At 48.7% G+C, this 17706-nt stretch overlaps 1 protein-coding gene across 3 annotated transcripts in view; it reads left to right on the top strand.

Moving 5' to 3' along the window:
• Nucleotides 1-17706, top strand: part of KCTD15 (potassium channel tetramerization domain containing 15) — a 47819-nt gene that overhangs the window by 24218 nt on the left and 5895 nt on the right. For all 3 annotated transcript variants that reach the window (XM_068202483.1, XM_068202482.1, XM_068202484.1), the window contains exons 3-4: nt 5987-6131; nt 14295-14600. In XM_068202483.1, the coding sequence (XP_068058584.1) occupies nt 5987-6131; nt 14295-14600 (451 nt within the window). The remainder of the gene's footprint in view (nt 1-5986; nt 6132-14294; nt 14601-17706) is intronic.

Raw genomic sequence — 17706 nt, 5'->3', positions numbered from 1 at the left:
TGGATGTCACAGTTTGCAGAGTGGCAGTTCATTCCCAACATTTAAGACTCAGGCTCTCACACACAGTTTCTCCTCATCACTGTCTAAACAAAAGATGCTTAAAATTCTCCCCAGCCAAAACACCCTGCAAGCCAAGCAGGGTAATTTCCACTTCAGTGCCTGCAGTGGTCCTAGGGGGTGAAGGTGTCTTGGACTGAAGTGCAAGAGCAGCAAGGGTGGAGCCTCGCAGGCTTTCTGCAGCACAGGGCAGCCCGGTCGGGTGGGCACTGACCCTGCCTCTCCTCGGTGCTTGCTTCTCCCAGCTGCAGCAGGGCTTAAAATCACTGCTCAGAGAGCAGGGAGGGAAGGTGTGGTACAGCCATACAAGTGTCACACTGATTGCAGCTGAAGTTTTAAACTGAGGCCGATCAGAAAACCTCCTGCAGCCAGGTGTAACTTCCAGCCACGTTCCTCGCTGCACAAGGCGTGAGGGAGCTTGTGTCCTGGCAGAGGCACTGCCTTCCACCTCTCTATTAACTAGTGCCAGGCCAGAAGGCAGAAGACACCCATCTGCTGGGTTACCCCTGTCCTCCTCTGGCCAGCCTGGCCTGCTTTTCAGACGGGCTGGGTGTTTCAAGGTACCTCCCTGGGGAAAGCAGCTGCAGGTACTTTCCCCATGATGGTTTGCTTTGCTGGGAACTTGTGCACAAATCCAAACAGTTTCATAGAAATAATGGAAATAGGAAAAACGCTACTGGGAAGGTCTGACAGCACTGTGAACTGCCCACTCAGCCTGTGCTGCTTCAGCTGGGCTGTGGCAGTGCCAGCAGAGAGCTGGCACAGCACTTGAGAGGCTTTCCACAGTGCTTTGCCAGCCTTGTGACGGGGCAAGGAGCAGACTCCTGACAGACACAGCTATGTGAGCAGCAGGGCCGGACACTGTGTAAGGCCTGTCAAGCACCTCTGCTCCAATTCATGGCATTTTTTCTCTTCTAAGCAGATAACAGTATCTGTCCTACCCACCTTGAGCAAATATTTGAGAGATAAGCAGCACTGTTTGTGCTCAGCAGCAGTGACTGGACTCTGCTCATCACCGGGGGGGCTTTGCTGGTGTGTCCTGCAGGGCAGTTTCAGGTCATGCTCGGTGTCCCACCTCTAAAGAGCCCTCTTCTCCCTCTCTGTGGCATTTCCCACAGCCACCTCCTCCTCCTCCAGCTGCACAGCCAGGCCCAAAAGCCAGGTACGGCTGAGAGCTCCCATAGAGCGCAGGGAGCTCTGCAGAGCCCGTGTTGGCTGCACTGTGTGTTTGCACTGGGGGCAGGAGGGCACACACAGGGCAGGTTCAGCAGGGAGGACACTGGGTGCGGCACAGACGCACCATGTTTGCAGGACCCACAGACAGGCATTTCACTCTTCTTCCCCTGTCCTCCCATAAAATGAGGAAAGAGACACGTTTTAATGACAGTTTGCTGAAATGTGTGTTCCCTGCTGATTTGACATTGGGCAGGAAAAGTGTCTACAAAATCAATTTTTAATAAATGTAAACAACTAAATTATGAATGACAAGAATATCACTGAACGGTTAAATATTAATCATGTAATTACTTAAATTAATACTTTTAGTGCAATATTGTGATAGAGAGTTGTGCTTACGCTGTGTCGCTGCGCTGGCCAGACCAATGCACCGGGGACCACAGGACCACAGTGGCCCCCAGAGCAGAGGGGACCTGGGGGCCTTAGGGCCTCATGGTGCCACAGCCCCACTTGCTGGTTGTCTCACAGGTCCCACAAAACTGGGTGTTCTTCTTAAGACCTCTGGAACCAGATTTATTAGGAAAGAACTTGTATTTTCTGTTAAAAATAAAGCTGTCAAGAAAATAGCTAAACTGGCCCAAGCCAGAGAACAAACTGCCCCACCCCAAAAACTTTCTGTCCCAAAGTGCCATGAAACTCCCCAACAGCTGTGTGTGACGTGCAGACCCACAGCTGTGCTCAGTGATGATCTTTGGGAAGACCAAAGGTGCTCTGGAGAGAGCTGGGGGTGCCAAAAGCCCTGTCTGCTTCTGAAATGGAGCTGGGAGAGTTGATGAAGGAGGTGGTGTGTCCTGAGCTCTGCTGTGGGGGCTGGACTGACTGCCCTGCAGGCCCCCTCTGCGCTCCTGCCTCCACAGGTGCTGCAGGGAGCCTGCAGGCTGCAAAACTGGTCACCAGGATTAAGGGGGGAGCAGCCTTCTGTAGGTACTAGCAGGCAGCACAGGGCTTCTTTCCTTGCCCAAGAAACTAAGAAAAGAATTTACTGGCACTCTTGTCCTTGTGGGTTGGCTGTCTTTGTTGTTTGTTTTTAATCTAATAAAAGAAGATCTTAATATCATGGTAAAATTGGTACAAAGCTAGAAACTCGCCCCTCGGCACTTTGGCGAAACATTATTGAAAATGTAAAAGCCTTTAGCAGAAACAACAGAAGCACAAAGAAACAGTAGGAATGGGATCAACAGGTTCTGTTCTGGCTCTCGGGAGAGGCAGAGAAGTGCACCCAGCCGGGGCTCGAGGTGCCAGGCTGGGGCTGGGCACCGGCCCTGGTGGCCAAGGGCAGGGAGCCCTGGAGGGCTGGGGTGGGCAGCACTGCAGAGCAGTGAGCAGGCAGGTGGGAAGAGCCCCTTGCTGGGAGGGCAGGAGCAAGCCAGGAGGAAGAAGAGGCGACTGGGAGGATCTGTGCTCTGGGCAGATGGTGTGAGCACAGCAGGACCCAGCCAGGGTGGTGGAGGCAGTGCAAGGACACGCTTGGCATCCTTAGGCTGGCAACTGCTGGAGTTGGTCCTGGCTCAGTCTGCTCCCTGTATGGAAATTAAATATTGGACACAGATTATACAAGTGCTTCTAAATTAGAAAGTGAAGCTCTCTTGCAGAAAGGTGGGAGTGCTGAAGAAGTGTTCATTGTTCAGACTCGCCCTTTGCTGCAGGATCCCAGTGCAGCTCTTTTTGCCTTGTCTCCCTTTCCCTGTGTCTCCTGCCTCTTCACAAGCGTCACTGGAAGAACCATTCCTGCATGCCATGAGCAAGTGCCTCCTGAAAGTGCTAATTTGTTCACCAGTACAGTACTGGTTGCCATGACCACTCATAAAAACAACCATTTTCAGGGTGCCTACTGCCCAGTCTGAGCTGCAGCAACTCCCCATGACTTTTAACTCACGGCGCACGGTGGGTCACCGGAGGGAGCAGCTTCCTGAGGCTGCCAGCCAAGCCAGTACCTTATTTCTGACTGACCATCAGCAAGTCTGTACAGTGCAAAGCCCTTCCTGTCCCCTGCTCTTGCTGACTTGCCAGCTCTCTGACAGCTTGAGAGCATTTTGTCCTGTGTGAGGCATTTTGTTCTGGCCACCAAAGACCCATCCACTGAGAGCTTTGTGTCCCGGTGCAGAGCTGGGAGCTACTCCGGTCCCTGTGCTCTTTCCCACAGCTTCACCCATGGTGAGCAATCCTGTCAGGAACTGTCCATCTGAAGCTGCCATTTGAGTTCATTTTGTGCTCTCACAGCACTGCATTTTCCAAAGGACTTTTGCAGGTATGGATTGAACTGGCGAGACGGGAGAAGTGGGAGATCTTTCCACATGCAGCATTACAACATGCTGCAATGAAGTTGGTTCTTGGAACGTAGCAGCCCCCTAAAATGTCAAATAAATCCTTAAACTATTCATCACTCTGTTTTTGGGGTGGCAGTTAAGTCTTTCAACACTCTGTGAGTTTCTTTCCCCAGCAGTAATTTTGCTGGTGAAGAAATACAGCTCAGGGCACTCCACAAAGTGGAGCCTCAAAATTCATGTTTTGTTTTCATTACCAAAAAAATGCTTTACTACATTAAAGAGTGGCCCATTAAAATTTTGTACCCTGTCTTCTTTGCACCCTGTCGTTGTTGGCAAGCCTTCCCCCGTGCCCGTGCAGAGCAGAGCAGCTTTGCTTCTGCAGACTCCACAGAGAAAGGGCAGCAAAGGGGAGGAGGGTTCAGCCACAGCTCAGCTTGTTCAGATGTAAGAGCTCAAAACTTCCAATAGCCATGCAAATTTACTCAGTAAATGTATGTACTGAACCTTAAGCTATCAGTGCTTCCTCTGCTTTCAGTGTATCCCAGCACAGCACACTGCCAAAGGAAATCAATTAACTATCTGGTTCCTGGAATAAAGTGTAACACTGTACAAAGCATTATATTTAACTGTGTTGGGCAAATGGCCCTAAAATAACAACAAAAAAGAACACAGTGAATTACAGGAGTCTTACCTTGTGATTATATAAATTAAATGCTGCCAGGTGAACTGGATGGTATTCTCTGATACTGTAGGAACGCTGGAGGTTGGAGAAAAGAGTAAATGTTATAATGAGGGTTTAGGAGAGCACTTGGTTATTCTCACAAGTAACCCAGACTAGCTGTATGCTGGCATGGGCATCAGAGCAGGCAGTACAACCTGGAGCTTCCTTAATTAAGAGGGCAAAAAGGTTTTTAGCAAAATTCAGTGGAGACTTACCATGTCCATTTCATTTATTATTTCCACATTTTATTTAGATATAAATGGTGCATTAGTAAATTTACAACCATATTAGCAAGTTGGAAGATCAGAGCAAGGTGCAGCCATGGGCCAGAGCCCAGGGCACAGGCAGGAGCGGCAGTGGGGCAGCAAACCTGCCCCTTCCCAGCACGTGGATGGGCACTGGGATCACTTCAGATGCTCCCCACGCTGCTGGGCTGAAAGCCTGGGGTGGGTGGTGGTGCTGGGAGGAGGGAGGCAGCGAGGCTGTGGCTGCAGCATCGAGGCTGTGGCTGCAGCATTCGGCAGCAGTGCTGGACATGGCCTGCAGCAAGGTTTGATGAGCTTGTTTTCCAGGGAAGGGGAAAGCCCTGCCCTGGTCTCAGCGAGGCACACGGGGGATTTCATGGGCCATTTGAAGGGCCGGCTCGATAGTGAAATCCAGCCAGTGTGGGATGGTCTCTCTGGGAAATGGAGGAGTCCTCAGTGGCAGGATTATTTAAGAGTCGACTTTGAAAGACGAGACACTCTGCAGTTGGGAACAATGCTGCACTGTCAGAGAGATGGACTCAATTACTTAATAGGTCGTTGCTGTCTGTCTCCTGCGTTTTCCCTTTCAAGAACATATATTCAGCTGGGTTATTTCTCATGGGAAGACAAAGCCTTGTGAGAGAAGGCAAGCATTTGGAAGGGAGAGGCTGGAGGAGCGGCAGCCAGGCAGATGCCTGGTATGCTCTCCCTGGAGAGCAAAAGGCTCCTTGGGACTGGAAAAACCTGGAATGGTGTAGCTGATGTGGTCCTTTGGTCCCATAATCAGCTGATCCCCCGGTCTCACAGGTCTTGCTCCCGGTTTTTTCCCCTCACAAAAGATTTGCCATGGTGCTCTCCCCCTGCCAGGCTCATCCCCAGGACTGCTGGTGGTGACACTGTGGTCCCACAGGCTGCGGGGCTGCATGGGCCAGTGGTTTCTGGTTTTCCAAAACATTCTGCATTGGATGGACACTGACAGGTCCATACAGCCCATCTCAGTGCCTGGGCAGCCTCTCCTTCAGCACAGAAAGGCTTGGATGGTGTTTGATCAAATGCCAGCCAAGCTGGAGGCAAGCTCGTGGCCAGGAACCCGACCCTGGAGCAGCCACTTGGTTCCCCGCTAGCAGGACGTGGAGGACAGGGATGTGTCACAGCCAGGACTCGCGTTGTCACCAGGATCCCTCTGCCAGCCGCGGGGGAGCGTTCCAGGGTGCTTTCCTGCCGGGACCGTGGCCTGCCTGGCTGAGGCAGCACGAGCCCGGTGCCAGGGCAGCCGTGGGGCCCTCGCTGCCCCCAGCCAGGGCACCTGCCCTCGTGCACGTGTTTGCCACCACATTAAGATCCCGCATTACCTTATGCACATTGAATTGATGCACCTAGATTGGTTGTTCTTAAGCCCCAAGGCTGTAATGAGATTTTGTCTCTTTTGACCATTTCTTTTTCTCTTCTCTATTTTTCAGAATAAGTCGTCTGTTTAATGGCACAGAGCCTATTGTCTTGGACAGTTTAAAACAACATTATTTCATTGATCGAGATGGGGAAATTTTCAGATATATATTAAGCTTCCTAAGGACATCTAAGCTACTGCTCCCAGATGACTTTAAGGTAAGGAAAGCTACAGTCTGCAATCTGTTTTTTCCTCCTGTTCTGTCGTTTGTTATGGGGCAGGTTGGTTTGTATGCTTGACCTAAACACACTTAACTAAATGTTGCTGTTTATTTGTTAGGATTTTTAGTACTTGTGTATTACACCAGGGATGTTCTTATTTAATAAATGGACCAGAGGTTGTCATGGATACCAAGAAAAGCTAAACATGAAGCTTATAGCTAAATCAGTTTTTCTAAACTAATTGTATTTCCTCACATTTTTAGCTTATTTATCAGGGTATAACAACAATTAAGAAGCAACATCAGCAACTTGCACTTAGCAGGGTTTAATGCTCAGAATTTTAAAGAAATGTTTCAAATTTGATACACAGAGAATTTGAACTGTGTATATCTTTTTCTTGTTGGTATAAAAAATAAACCCTTAAACAAGCCCATGAGGGTTTGTGTTAGACATAACCAAAGCAGATACTTTGATTTCAGAAAGTAATCTGCTCATAGTTAATGTCAAAATATTCCTGGGAAATGGAATTGACTGAGTGCTTTTTAAGGAGCAGGACATGTTTTGTATGAAGTCATGGTGCTGGTTACTTTTTTGCAGGCCCTGATTGTTTAAAGGTTCTCCTTTTGGCCTTGTTTGTTTGGCTTTGCACTTAGGAAACTTCCAGCATTGTTACCCTCTTGTATGAAAATTAGAAGACAAAAGTGTCCAAACTGTAGATGACAAGATTCAACAAAAACACTTATTCCAGGATGAAATGATGAATAAATTGGGATGGCAGATGGGGATCTGCTCAGTTAGAGGATGCAGAGCATTGCTAGAAAGGAAAACTCCTGCTTTCTCTGAAGTGCCATTTCACTTTGTTTTACTGGCTAGGCCACAGGATCACTTGGTCAGTTGTGACTCCGTGGGTCCAGAGTGGTGCTGGCTCTTGCTTTGGAGCAGAGCTGGTCCTCGTGCTGCCAACTCAGCCACTCTCACGTGAGTTAGGAGGATAATCATGTCTGACCCACCGTGGGAGGGTCTGCAGCTCCCATCTGGTCCTGAGGCAGGGGCAGGTTTTGGCAGTCCTGGTTTGAGCTCCAGCCCAGAAGGGCACTCCTGAGCACTGGTGTTCCTGGTGAGTGGCAGATGAGCTGGAGGAGTGCCCCGTGGGATGGATGGGAGCCAGAGAAATGAGGGCTGGGAGGGAGAAAACTCTGTAGAGAAGTGAGGGAAAACCTGCGTGTAGTAGTGAAGCTAAAGAGCAGAGCAGTCCCGGGGGCTGCAGGATGGATCATGGAAGGGGTGGATGGAGAAGTGGGAGAGGCGCAGGACATGCTGTAGCAGCCATGTTTTGGACAATCCAGTGGGACACTGTGAGAAGAGGCCACACCTCGAGTGCTGTGTCCAGTTCTGGCCCCTCAGTTTGGGAAGGACGTTGAGATGCTTGAGTGTGTCCAGAGGAGTCAGCGAGGCTGGAGAGGGGCTGGGAGCACAAACCCTGTGAGGAACAGCTGAGGGAGCTGGGGGTGCTCAGCCTGGAGAAAAGGAGACTCAGAGGTGACCTGATCACTCTCCACAGCTCCTGAAAGGTGGCTGTGCTCAGGTGGGGTTGGGCTCGTTCTCCAGGCAGCACTGACAGAACCAGAGGTCACAGTCTCCAGCTGCACCAAGGGTAATAGAGGTTGGATATTAGGACAAAGTTTTTCACAGAAAGAGTGATAAATTTCTGGAATGGCTGCCCAGGGAGGGTGCAGTCACCATCCCTGATGTGTTTAACAAAGCCTGGATGTGGCACTGGGTGCCAGGGTTCAGTTGAGGTGTTGGGGCTGGGCTGGACTCGATCTTGAAGGTCTCTTCCAACCCAGAGATTCTGTGAATTCTGTGAAGAGGGGGTAGGAGAGAAGAGAGATGTGGTTTGAGCTGATCATGGCCTCGACCAGCATCCACATTTCAGAGGTGCTCAGTCACAGAAGCAGCAGGATTTGGCTGGAGCCTGGAGGGGAGGGTGCCCGTCGGTGCCAGTCTGCGCAGCGAGCCCGGCGGGCTGGAGGCTCGGGGGGCCGGCGCTGTGCCCGCTGCTCCACGCCATCCCTTTGCACAGGGGTAACTGCATTTTATTTAGTTCCTCCCTGGGAGAGCTTTAGAGCAAACCCCAGGCTAATGAGGGCTCAAGAACAAAGCAAAGCATTGCTAGGTAGGGAGTAACTAAATCAAAATGCATAGAAGAATGTGCTGTAAAGCTGTATTAAAACTGCACTGTAAACGGATTTAACTTCACAGAAATCGTGTAATTTTGCCAGCATGATTAAAGTGACAGAAGACAATAATCAAAGGCAGCAAATGGAATCACTTGGTGTTTCTAAATGCAAAACTCTATTTAAGGTATAAAACCTGACAGCTTTTCCAGTGAGACTTGCATTAAATGTTCTTTATGTCAAACAAAGCACTATCAAGTGTTTTGAATATTTATTAGTTTTTACCCCTTAATTTAATCAAGCAGTTTATTAGCCTCAAGGTTTAGCCAAGTTGCTTTTCAACTTGAATTGCTGCTCAGATGGTTATTTTGGAAAGTTTGGAATGTTAGTACCACACCAGCATTATTGTGTTTGCTATTTCAGTGTTGTTTTCAGACTAAGTTAACACTGAAATGCAGAGAAAGTGGGATGTGTGTTCCGAGGCTAGTGATTCTTTATTATCAAGTCTGAGCGGTGTGTTTACAGTGAATATTAATTACACTTGCAACTACTACTAAGACAGAACTTGAAAGTGTCTCCCAGGTCTTCCTGCTGAAAGTAGCACTCCTACGGTTGCTGTAATTTTCCTGGGTTTGGGGGATTTTAAGCCACATGAAGTGTGCTGAGGGCTGAGTGTGTGGCTGGGTTCTGCTCTGCAGCCAGCCCATGCCAGGCTGGTGCTGGTGTCTGGCTGGAGCTGCTGCCAGCTCCCCCTGCCTGCTCTGGTTCAGTGTCCCCTGCGTGGGCACCGTGAGCACCCTCGGCCTGGAGCAGAGCACGGGGCCAGCTCAGCTCTCCACACTGCTGGTGGGGGCTGCTGCCACAGGAGCTGCTCCTCCTCTGGTGCCCAAACTGCCCTGCCTTGATCTCCCCTGCCATCACAGGGGCTCCCCCGGGACGAGCAGCACGTGTCCCCTTCACTGTCCATGCCTAACTGCACACAAAACCAGGGGCTGCTGTGCCTGCTTGTTTGAGACTCACTCCCTGCTCAGAGAGCATCACACAAAAATAGACATAGGCAATGTGTATGTTGTTATTCCCTCTCAAAGAGGGGAGGAGCACAAAGGCACAGGACATCTGAGTTTTATGTGGATTACAGAGATCACCTGTAGCACCAGAATGACAGGGCCACCACTCTAGTTTATTAATACAGTTACAAAATTTGTGTGCTTGCATCTCAAGTCTTCTCAAACTGACCTCAGGAAACAGTGCAGCTGTCATTGTAGAAGTGAGCAACTTTCTTTCATAGCCAGGAGTCAGATCTTCACAGCACTAAAAATACAAAAGAAACATTGAGTTAGGATGACAGTTTGTTGTTTCATGTAATAAAGAATAACAAGTGAAAAATGGACAGAAAGAGCCATTTCAGCCTGCTCAGGAGTCAACATTAGGTACAAAAATACAGATGTCTTTGGTACTGAGAGAACAGCACCAGGTGTGTGGGACACATGGTCTCAGCCTGTGCTGGCTGGCTGTGCCAGGGCAGCAGATCTGTACCAGCCCATTGGCACTGGCATGGAAACAGCAGCACTGCTGGCCTGGAGGTCACACCTCCCACCTCCTCCCCAGGAAGATGTCACCCTTGTCACAGGTGACTGCCAGAATTTAGCCCACTTGAAATCCACCACAGAAAAAGCTTTTCTACTAAACAAAAAGCAGAAAATGATGTTGTGAAAGGCAAAAGGCTGCATCTTTAAAAGATCTGTTTATGTTTCCTGTGAGATCTAAGTGTAGGCAAGAAGCTGTGTCTGGAGAAAGGCTGTGTGCATCCCACCTACCTGTCTGCTCCCTTCTTCAAGTGACCTGGCAGAACTTCCCACTAGTTCCTGCAGTAGCTGAAGGCTCATGGTAGCTATAAAGGCATTTTGTGGTACTTTACAGAAAAATGAAAGGCTGTACTGGCTATCTGCCCTTTCAGTCTATCAAAGAGCACCCTGCTTGTGGCTGCCACTGGTGGTGGGAATCACCTCCTGAGTAAAATGTGTTCCTGGGCTAAACAGAAGCAGATCCACTATCTGTCATAGTGCTCGGCTCTGGTACTGCTGTCAGGGAGCTGGGAACACAGGGAAATTATGCTTGTAAGAAATGGGAGATGCATTAATCCTGCAGGACAAGGAACTCCTGGCTATTGTACAAAATCTGCTGGGGAATGCTGCCTGCCTGCTGCTCAGCACCACTGCCCTGCCACCGGGCTGGGCCCCTGTGAGAGGGAGGCTGCAGGTGTCCCTGTGCAGGGATCAGGGCTGCTGTGGGACAGAGCTGTGCCCCAGGGCTGTGCCCAGTGTCAGTGAACCTCTGTGCCCTTGGCCACTGTGGCTGCTCCCTGCCTGTGCCAGTGGCACATGCCTCTCCTGGATGGGGCCAGGAAGAGTCATGTCTGCATCTGCCTTTGGTAACTGATCAAAACTAACAGCATGGAAATGTTCTTGTGCAGTTCCTGTGGCACCTCCCTGGCAAGAGCTCCCGTGGGTTTAATTCCTCTGCTTTACATTTCAATTTAAACTTAAGTAATTCTTCAGGGTAGGATTTGATATCTGCAGTGCAAGGGTGGAAGTACCTATGCCAGTGTTACCTGGGCATCCCAAGCATTCAGTGCAGGTAGTCCAGAGCAGGGCTCTCCCAGACTGGTCACAGACAGAACTCTGAGCAATGTGTAAAACCTGAAGGAAAAAATTGTGGGCTTGGTGTGCAGAGCCCACAAGAGCCTGACCCCCATGCTGTGAGCCACTCATGCTGTATTCCTGGCTCTGTGAAACCCTCTTCCCTCCCTAAACACACTGTCAGATTCCCTCAGGATGCCCCAGTCCCTCCCTGCAGAAAGGCCAGATGTCCCATAAAGGAGCAAGGGCAGTGTTTGCTGCTGGTGGCTGTGGGCAGCAGTGCAGTGGGGTCACACAAGGTGTCCCTTCCCAGCGCTGTCACTGGTGGACAGCAGTGAATTTCTCTTACTACAGAAGACTCTTTTTTATCCCCTCCACTTGTTACTGTGCTACCGCACAACAAATTGCCCTTAGTGGCGCTGCCTGGCAGTAGTGCCCTGATTCTCTGAAATCACACCTCAGCTCCCAGGGCCTGTTACAGGGCCCTTCTTCAGGTGCACAACCCTTCCCATGTTTGTGCTGAACCCAGGTGTGGAACACACACAGGCATGAGTCTGACTTCAGAGATTAACCCCAACACCGTGGCTCAGCCCAGGCTGGTGTCGCAGGTGCTCACTTTGTCCACAGAGCCTGTGATGCTCCAGCTCAGCCCTGATTTCCACACAGCCCCCTGAAGTGTGGCTCTGTCATTCTGGGAACAGTAGTGGAAGAGCTGTTCCATTTGAAAGCGGGTTTTCTTCTCACAAAATGGTATCAGCATGTAAAATTTATCCTGTTCATTTTAGGGCAAATGACAGATAGTAGAGTCACTGAAAGGCTGAAGTTGATGGGGTGGGCTGAGTTGGCTGTGGGAGAAGTAGGGGTGGTGTGATCTGGGTTTTGCTTGTTTTATGGCATTGCTTTTCTGGCCCGAGGGTGCAGGACCATTGAATGCTGTGATTCAGGATACTGTCAGGCTAGTCCAAAGCCAGGGAAGGCAGTCAGAGACTCTGTAATGTAATGGGCTTTGCATCCAGCCTCAGGAGCCCCGTGCTGCTCTCTGCTCTCAGAAATGAAGGGCTGTTCTATCACTGTACCATCTCTTCCAGGTTTTACTGTTGAGTTTTCTTAGCACATATTCACTTGATTGATTTTACAAATAATACCGTATTTTATAGTGTCCATGAACCCAGATACTCTAAAACTGGGTTTTCAGGACCTACTGAAAACAGCAGATGACTTTCCATTGCCTTCAGAAAGTACTGGGTGCTCCTGTCCACTCTACACCATTACATTTTTCCTTAGCATTTCATGTTTCCTTGCTTGGAAAAGCAGTCCATGGCACCAGCAGACGCCAGGTGAACATTTGGCAGGCCACTGCACACACCTCTGGTAGTGAACACGGTTCAGTGGTAGACGGTGCTGATCCAGTGTCCTGCACAGAGACTTCAGAATTCTTTTTTTTATTTAGGCCACTAATCCCTGTAGGTTTAAACTGATCCCCTGTTCAATTCCCAGGGAGCATCACTGGTGGACAGAGAAAAGCAGTAATGGTTCAGCAGAGTGCTGGTTTTGGGAAGGGTGAGAACACCTTCCCTCAGAGGATGAGGCTTCGGGGCTGATGCTGTCTTACCTGAGCCCAGGTAGTGCACAGCCTCCACAGCTCTGCCTGGCCTGTTCCAACACTGGTTGTCGGTTGTTTGCAGCATGCTCTCTGCATGATTTCTCCTTTAATCTTCTGTGTTTTCCATCTTCAGGCTGTCCTGTGAGAGTGTTTGTTGCCCTCATTTGTTCCCACTCGCTCTTATCCCTCTTCCTCTCTGCTCCTCATCCTCCAGTCCTTTTTTCTCCCTTAGCTGTGTGCACATTGTCCCAACCTCAGCAGACATCAAAGAGATGTAAAGGATTGGATGTCCTTTTTGTAAGTCGATCACCTTGCCCTGTCACTGTGAATATTCATATGTCTCCAGGCTGCAGGCAGGCCTGGGGTGAAGGAGCACCTCCACTACCGGTGGGTCTGTGGTGCCAAATCTGAGCAGAGATAACTGCTTTGGTTCAGTAATACCCTGCAGCAGGAGATTTTACAGGTTAATTCCAAACCACTATGTAGAGTCACACCTTTTTGTGCTGCGTGTTCATTGGCCTTTGATTTCCCCTCCTCCTGAGTCCTGGGGCAGCAGCACACCCGTTATTTTTCATGTGATTTTGGTGCCCATTTCTTGATTGCTTCTTGTCATATCATTCTTTCCAGTCAAATTATCTCAGTCATTTCAGTCTTGATTTTTCTTTTCATTTAGTTTATTTTTCATTTCACTGGTGTAGAACTGGCCTTTGTCCCAGGTGTTGGACCTCCAGCACACCCCATAAAAGCACCTGTGGTGCAGCGTTCGTGTGTGTAAGGAGGTGCAAGAGCAGGGAAAGCAAAGCCAGGTCTCTGCAGGGAGGAGCTGAGCTCTTGTTGCTCCTCTTCCTCTCAGAGGCTGGAGGAGGCTGGGGGAGCAAAGTTCCCCCAGGAGCCTTGTCCCTCTCCTCCTCATCTGGCGGGGCCTGGGGGGCTCAGCTGCTTCCTCAGGGCTGGGGGTGCTCACACCCTTTGCCTCCATGGACTCTCAGATATTTCAGCTGAGTGGGAAGATCTGTCAGAATCTGATGAAACAATCACTGAACTGGGAATTGGATCAAACTGGGAATCTGAATTTCCCAAAGCCCAAGTGAAGTGGTGGACAAATGGCAGGGAAGAACTGCTTCTTTTCAGCCCTTGGAGCACACAGCTGAGCTCCCAGCCAGCAGGATGGTCACTACCTCTGTGTAATTTACCAGGCTCCCAGGTACACTTGAAATACATGAATAGTCATAAACTGCAGGCAGCAGCTCAGCTGCTGTAGCTGAATTTCAGCCTCAGCAAAGACAGGTGAGAAGTGAAGCTGAACTGACATCTCCATCTCCCATCGGGCGTGAGAGGCGACAGCGAAGCCTGAGATCTGCTGTGAGATCAGGAGTGTCCGAGGCCACGGGTGAAGAGCAGGGCTTGGAACGTGTTCTCTTACACCAGTGGGCTTTGATTATTGCAGCCAGCTATTTTGATTTCTTAACCCAAGAGTGAAGCCTTCTGGCATTGAGCTTGTGGGATAATAAATGGAAGGATAATTCAGTGCAATGGGAACTTCTCAGTCAGCTCAAGCAATTCAACACCAGCACCGTGTGGTTTTCTGTGGAGGTGTGAGTATGTGGGTACCTGTTGCCTTTGCTCTCTTGCTGACAATACATAAGCCTAAGTAGGTCAAACAGGAACAATACTCATTTTTAAAAGGGAACTATAAGCATTTCTAGTTTCTCACTCTCCCTCTCTTTTTTTTTTTTCCCAGGACTTTAATCTTTTATATGAAGAAGCAAAGTATTACCAGCTGCAGCCAATGATTAAGGAACTTGAGCGATGGAAACAAGAGAAAGAACAAAGGAAACATTTCCAGCCTTGTGACTGCTTGGTTGTAAGAGTGACTCCAGATCTGGGGGAGAGAATTGCATTGAGTGGGGAGAAGGCTTTGATAGAAGAGATCTTCCCAGAGACGGGGGATGTCATGTGCAACTCGGTGAACGCGGGCTGGAACCAGGACCCCACCCACGTTATCCGGTTTCCCTTGAACGGATACTGCCGGTTGAACTCGGTGCAGGTAATGAGCGCCTTTCCTGCTGCCTCCGCCGCGTCTGGGCTGCTTTTTTACTATGCCTTCTGCAATTATATGCAAATTATTTGCTTCTGCCCAATTACTTTCAGTGCTTATACTGCAAGGAAACATTTTTCTGCCTGGTGAGATCACAGTCTTTCAGGTTTTCCTAAGTCTAAGCAGAAAAATACATTTAGATTTTGTGTATGTTACTGCCATGCTGGCCTCATAATGGTGTTATACTGATAAATGCTAATTTTTTTCATCAATGTATAGCCTTTGGCAGGTTTTTTTTTTTCCCCTCCAAAGTGCCTCTAGGAAGAAAGAGAGAGTTCCAAAAACTACAAAAAAATCTCCACACCATTTTATAGAAAATGCAACAATGTGTAAATGCATAATTTATGTCTCACTCATAATTAAATGATGGTGCCTGCGGGATGGACTTAAAAAAATTGATCTCTGCACTTTTTTTTTTTTCAAAAGGATGTTCTATAAAAATTGCCCAGAGTATTTTAAACAAAAATGTATTTCATTTTATACTTGGAGTTTTGACATTAGGTTTAAAATTAAACATATGAAACAAAAGAAGATAACTGGACAGATAGGTGGATGGCAGCAGGAATAAATACGTGGTCTGTGTTTAGGCAGCAGCCTGTGGGCAAGCAGTGCCATTTCTCAGGGATCACCAGTGCTGCAGCCAGAGCTCTGCTGGTGTGGCTGTCCTGGGGCTCTGGGGAGGAACCAGGTGCCCTTAACTTGGGCTTTCATTAACACGGGCACGACAGAGCTCTTGCTTTTCCTGTGTGTTCCTCTGGAATGCACTAAAAATGCTCGTGTGATGGGAAGGGAAATCAACCTAGAGGGGAGTATTTCCCAAGTTACCATCCTGTGCAGATGGGCTGTGGCTGTGGAGGTGAACTGGGCTGTGGGAAATGCCGTGGCTGTCTTGATAAACGCCCCTCTGGGCAAAACCCCACGGAAGAGCTGGTCCACGGGCCAGGCTGGCTGGGCTGGCTGGGAAGGGACGTGCAGCAGCAAGGGAGGGCAAGAGCCTGGAGTCTGCCAGGCTGCCGAGGGACATCTTCAGGAGAGTGCCCTGAGTGTGTAAAGGTGGGTGGAGGTAGCAGTGACCCCCCTGCATGGGCAGCGTTCCCTGTGCCCCCTTGGCTGAAACCAGCCCAAACGCCGTGGGCTTGGGTGGGCTTTGGGTCAAGGCTGCCGGCGGTGTCTTTGGTTGGACTCCACCAGGCTGTGGCTAATTCTGCACAGTCCTGAGCAGTTGTACACTTGGCAGGGTTTGGGGTGGGGGGTGTCAGAGGCAGCTCTGGTTTTGGCAGTGGGACAGGGAGTTGCTGCAGAGGACAGTCGCCGTTGCTGTGCTGGGAGGAGAGGGAGCAGTTCAGCTCAGGTGAGTGGCATTTGTGTCCCAGCCATGCTGTCCATGGGACCTTGCTAGATCACACAAGGAATGAGGAGCTGAAACCATAAATGTCATGGTGAGCAGCTCAGCTGTGCCTGGCAGAGCGCTGGGTGCCCACATGGTTGAGCACTCAGCTCTTTTATCCAGGGCTGTGACTCCTGGGATACATGTGCTGTATGTGTAGTAAAAGCTGAACACTAATTACTGTTATTATTTGAATGTGTTTTGAATTCAGTCAAAATTCAGACAGAATCAAAGGGTCTCTTTGCAAGTTCATGTTGTGGAAAAAATTTCTGTCAAAGAGTCTACAGTATAAGTAATCCTGTTAAATTACATCATTTTACTAAATTACATCATTTTACTACATAATTAATAGAAAGTGTTTTCAGACACTTTCTGGAAAATGATGCATTTCTGAGACCAAAGGCTGATGAAATCAGCAGCTAATTAGCATTGGCTCTGATGAACTCTGGTCAGCACACAGGCACTGCTCTTCCCCCTCCAAGGGTTTTTTGGCAAAACAATATTAAGTCAAAAGTTGGAAGTAGGCAAATGCACAGACTTAAGGGAAATGGGTAGTGGTTGGAAGAGCAGAATTGCTTACAAAGAATCCCAAAGAGCAACACAGGAAGCCTGTCTGCTGTTTGCTCAGGTGATACATTATTTCTGCCTCCCTATGCTCTCTGGTCAATGTATTTGGTAGCACAGTTGCAATATTTACACATTTTTTTCTATATTTGAAAAACATTGTCATTACATGCTTTATATCAAGAACTGTGTATATAAAACAAAGAACATCAACACCTAATAGGGAAAAAATAATACAGTATCTCTTAATTGTACACCCATTTGTAATTATATATAGGTATAGGTTTTTCCAACTCCTTGCAATAGGTTCTGGTAGGAGTAATGAATTTACCTTAGAGAAAATTCTGTGATGCTTGTGAATGTTGAACATTAAGTCTTCATAATTAAGAATGTATTTGTTTATATTCTGCACTATTTAAATGAAGGGATCAGATTTCCACTTGGAAAACCTCCCAAACAAAATCAGATGTGCTTGGAATATTGGAAGACAGCATATATTAAATCTGAGCACAAATCCCCTATTTAATAATGTGCATGTGTCCCTGTACATGGGAGAGTCACAGCTGATACTCAGTTTTTGGCATATTCTCTTTGGAGATTTTCAGCAAAGTAGCAGAGATGGTCAGAAGAAATAAAGTGTATAGAGTCAAATTGTATAGAGTCAAATTCTCTTAACTGGGATGTAAACCTGTCCATGTTCAAAATGCTGTTCAGTCTCCTGCATGGAAACACTGAAAGGAGCCTTTCTCCCTAGACCTGAGCTCAGCCTCATCCCAGTGACACTTGGAAGTGCAGTGTTTAAACATCCTCAGCACTGTTTACAGGACTTGGCCTGTTCTGTTTCTTGTAGAAGGCTGATGATCCTGAGGATGTTAACACCAGACCATAGCCTGCAGTCTGGTCCTCCCAGCACACACTGAGCAAAAAGGAATCGCTTTGTTGGCACGGTGCTCTGAGGTGCAGTGTCTGTCTGGACCGGGTGTTTGCTGACAGAGGCTCTGTGAAAAAGAATCCTGTGTTAACATCCAGCTTTCCTTAGCTTTGGTCTGAGGCAAGCCAAGGGCACCCCCCTGCTTGTTTTGTCTTACAAGCAAATTGATTTTA

This window comes from Anomalospiza imberbis, chromosome 12 (genome assembly GCF_031753505.1).
Source record: "Anomalospiza imberbis isolate Cuckoo-Finch-1a 21T00152 chromosome 12, ASM3175350v1, whole genome shotgun sequence".
Lineage (NCBI taxonomy): Eukaryota > Metazoa > Chordata > Aves > Passeriformes > Viduidae > Anomalospiza > Anomalospiza imberbis.
This window is presented reverse-complemented; position numbering and strand designations above follow the sequence as displayed.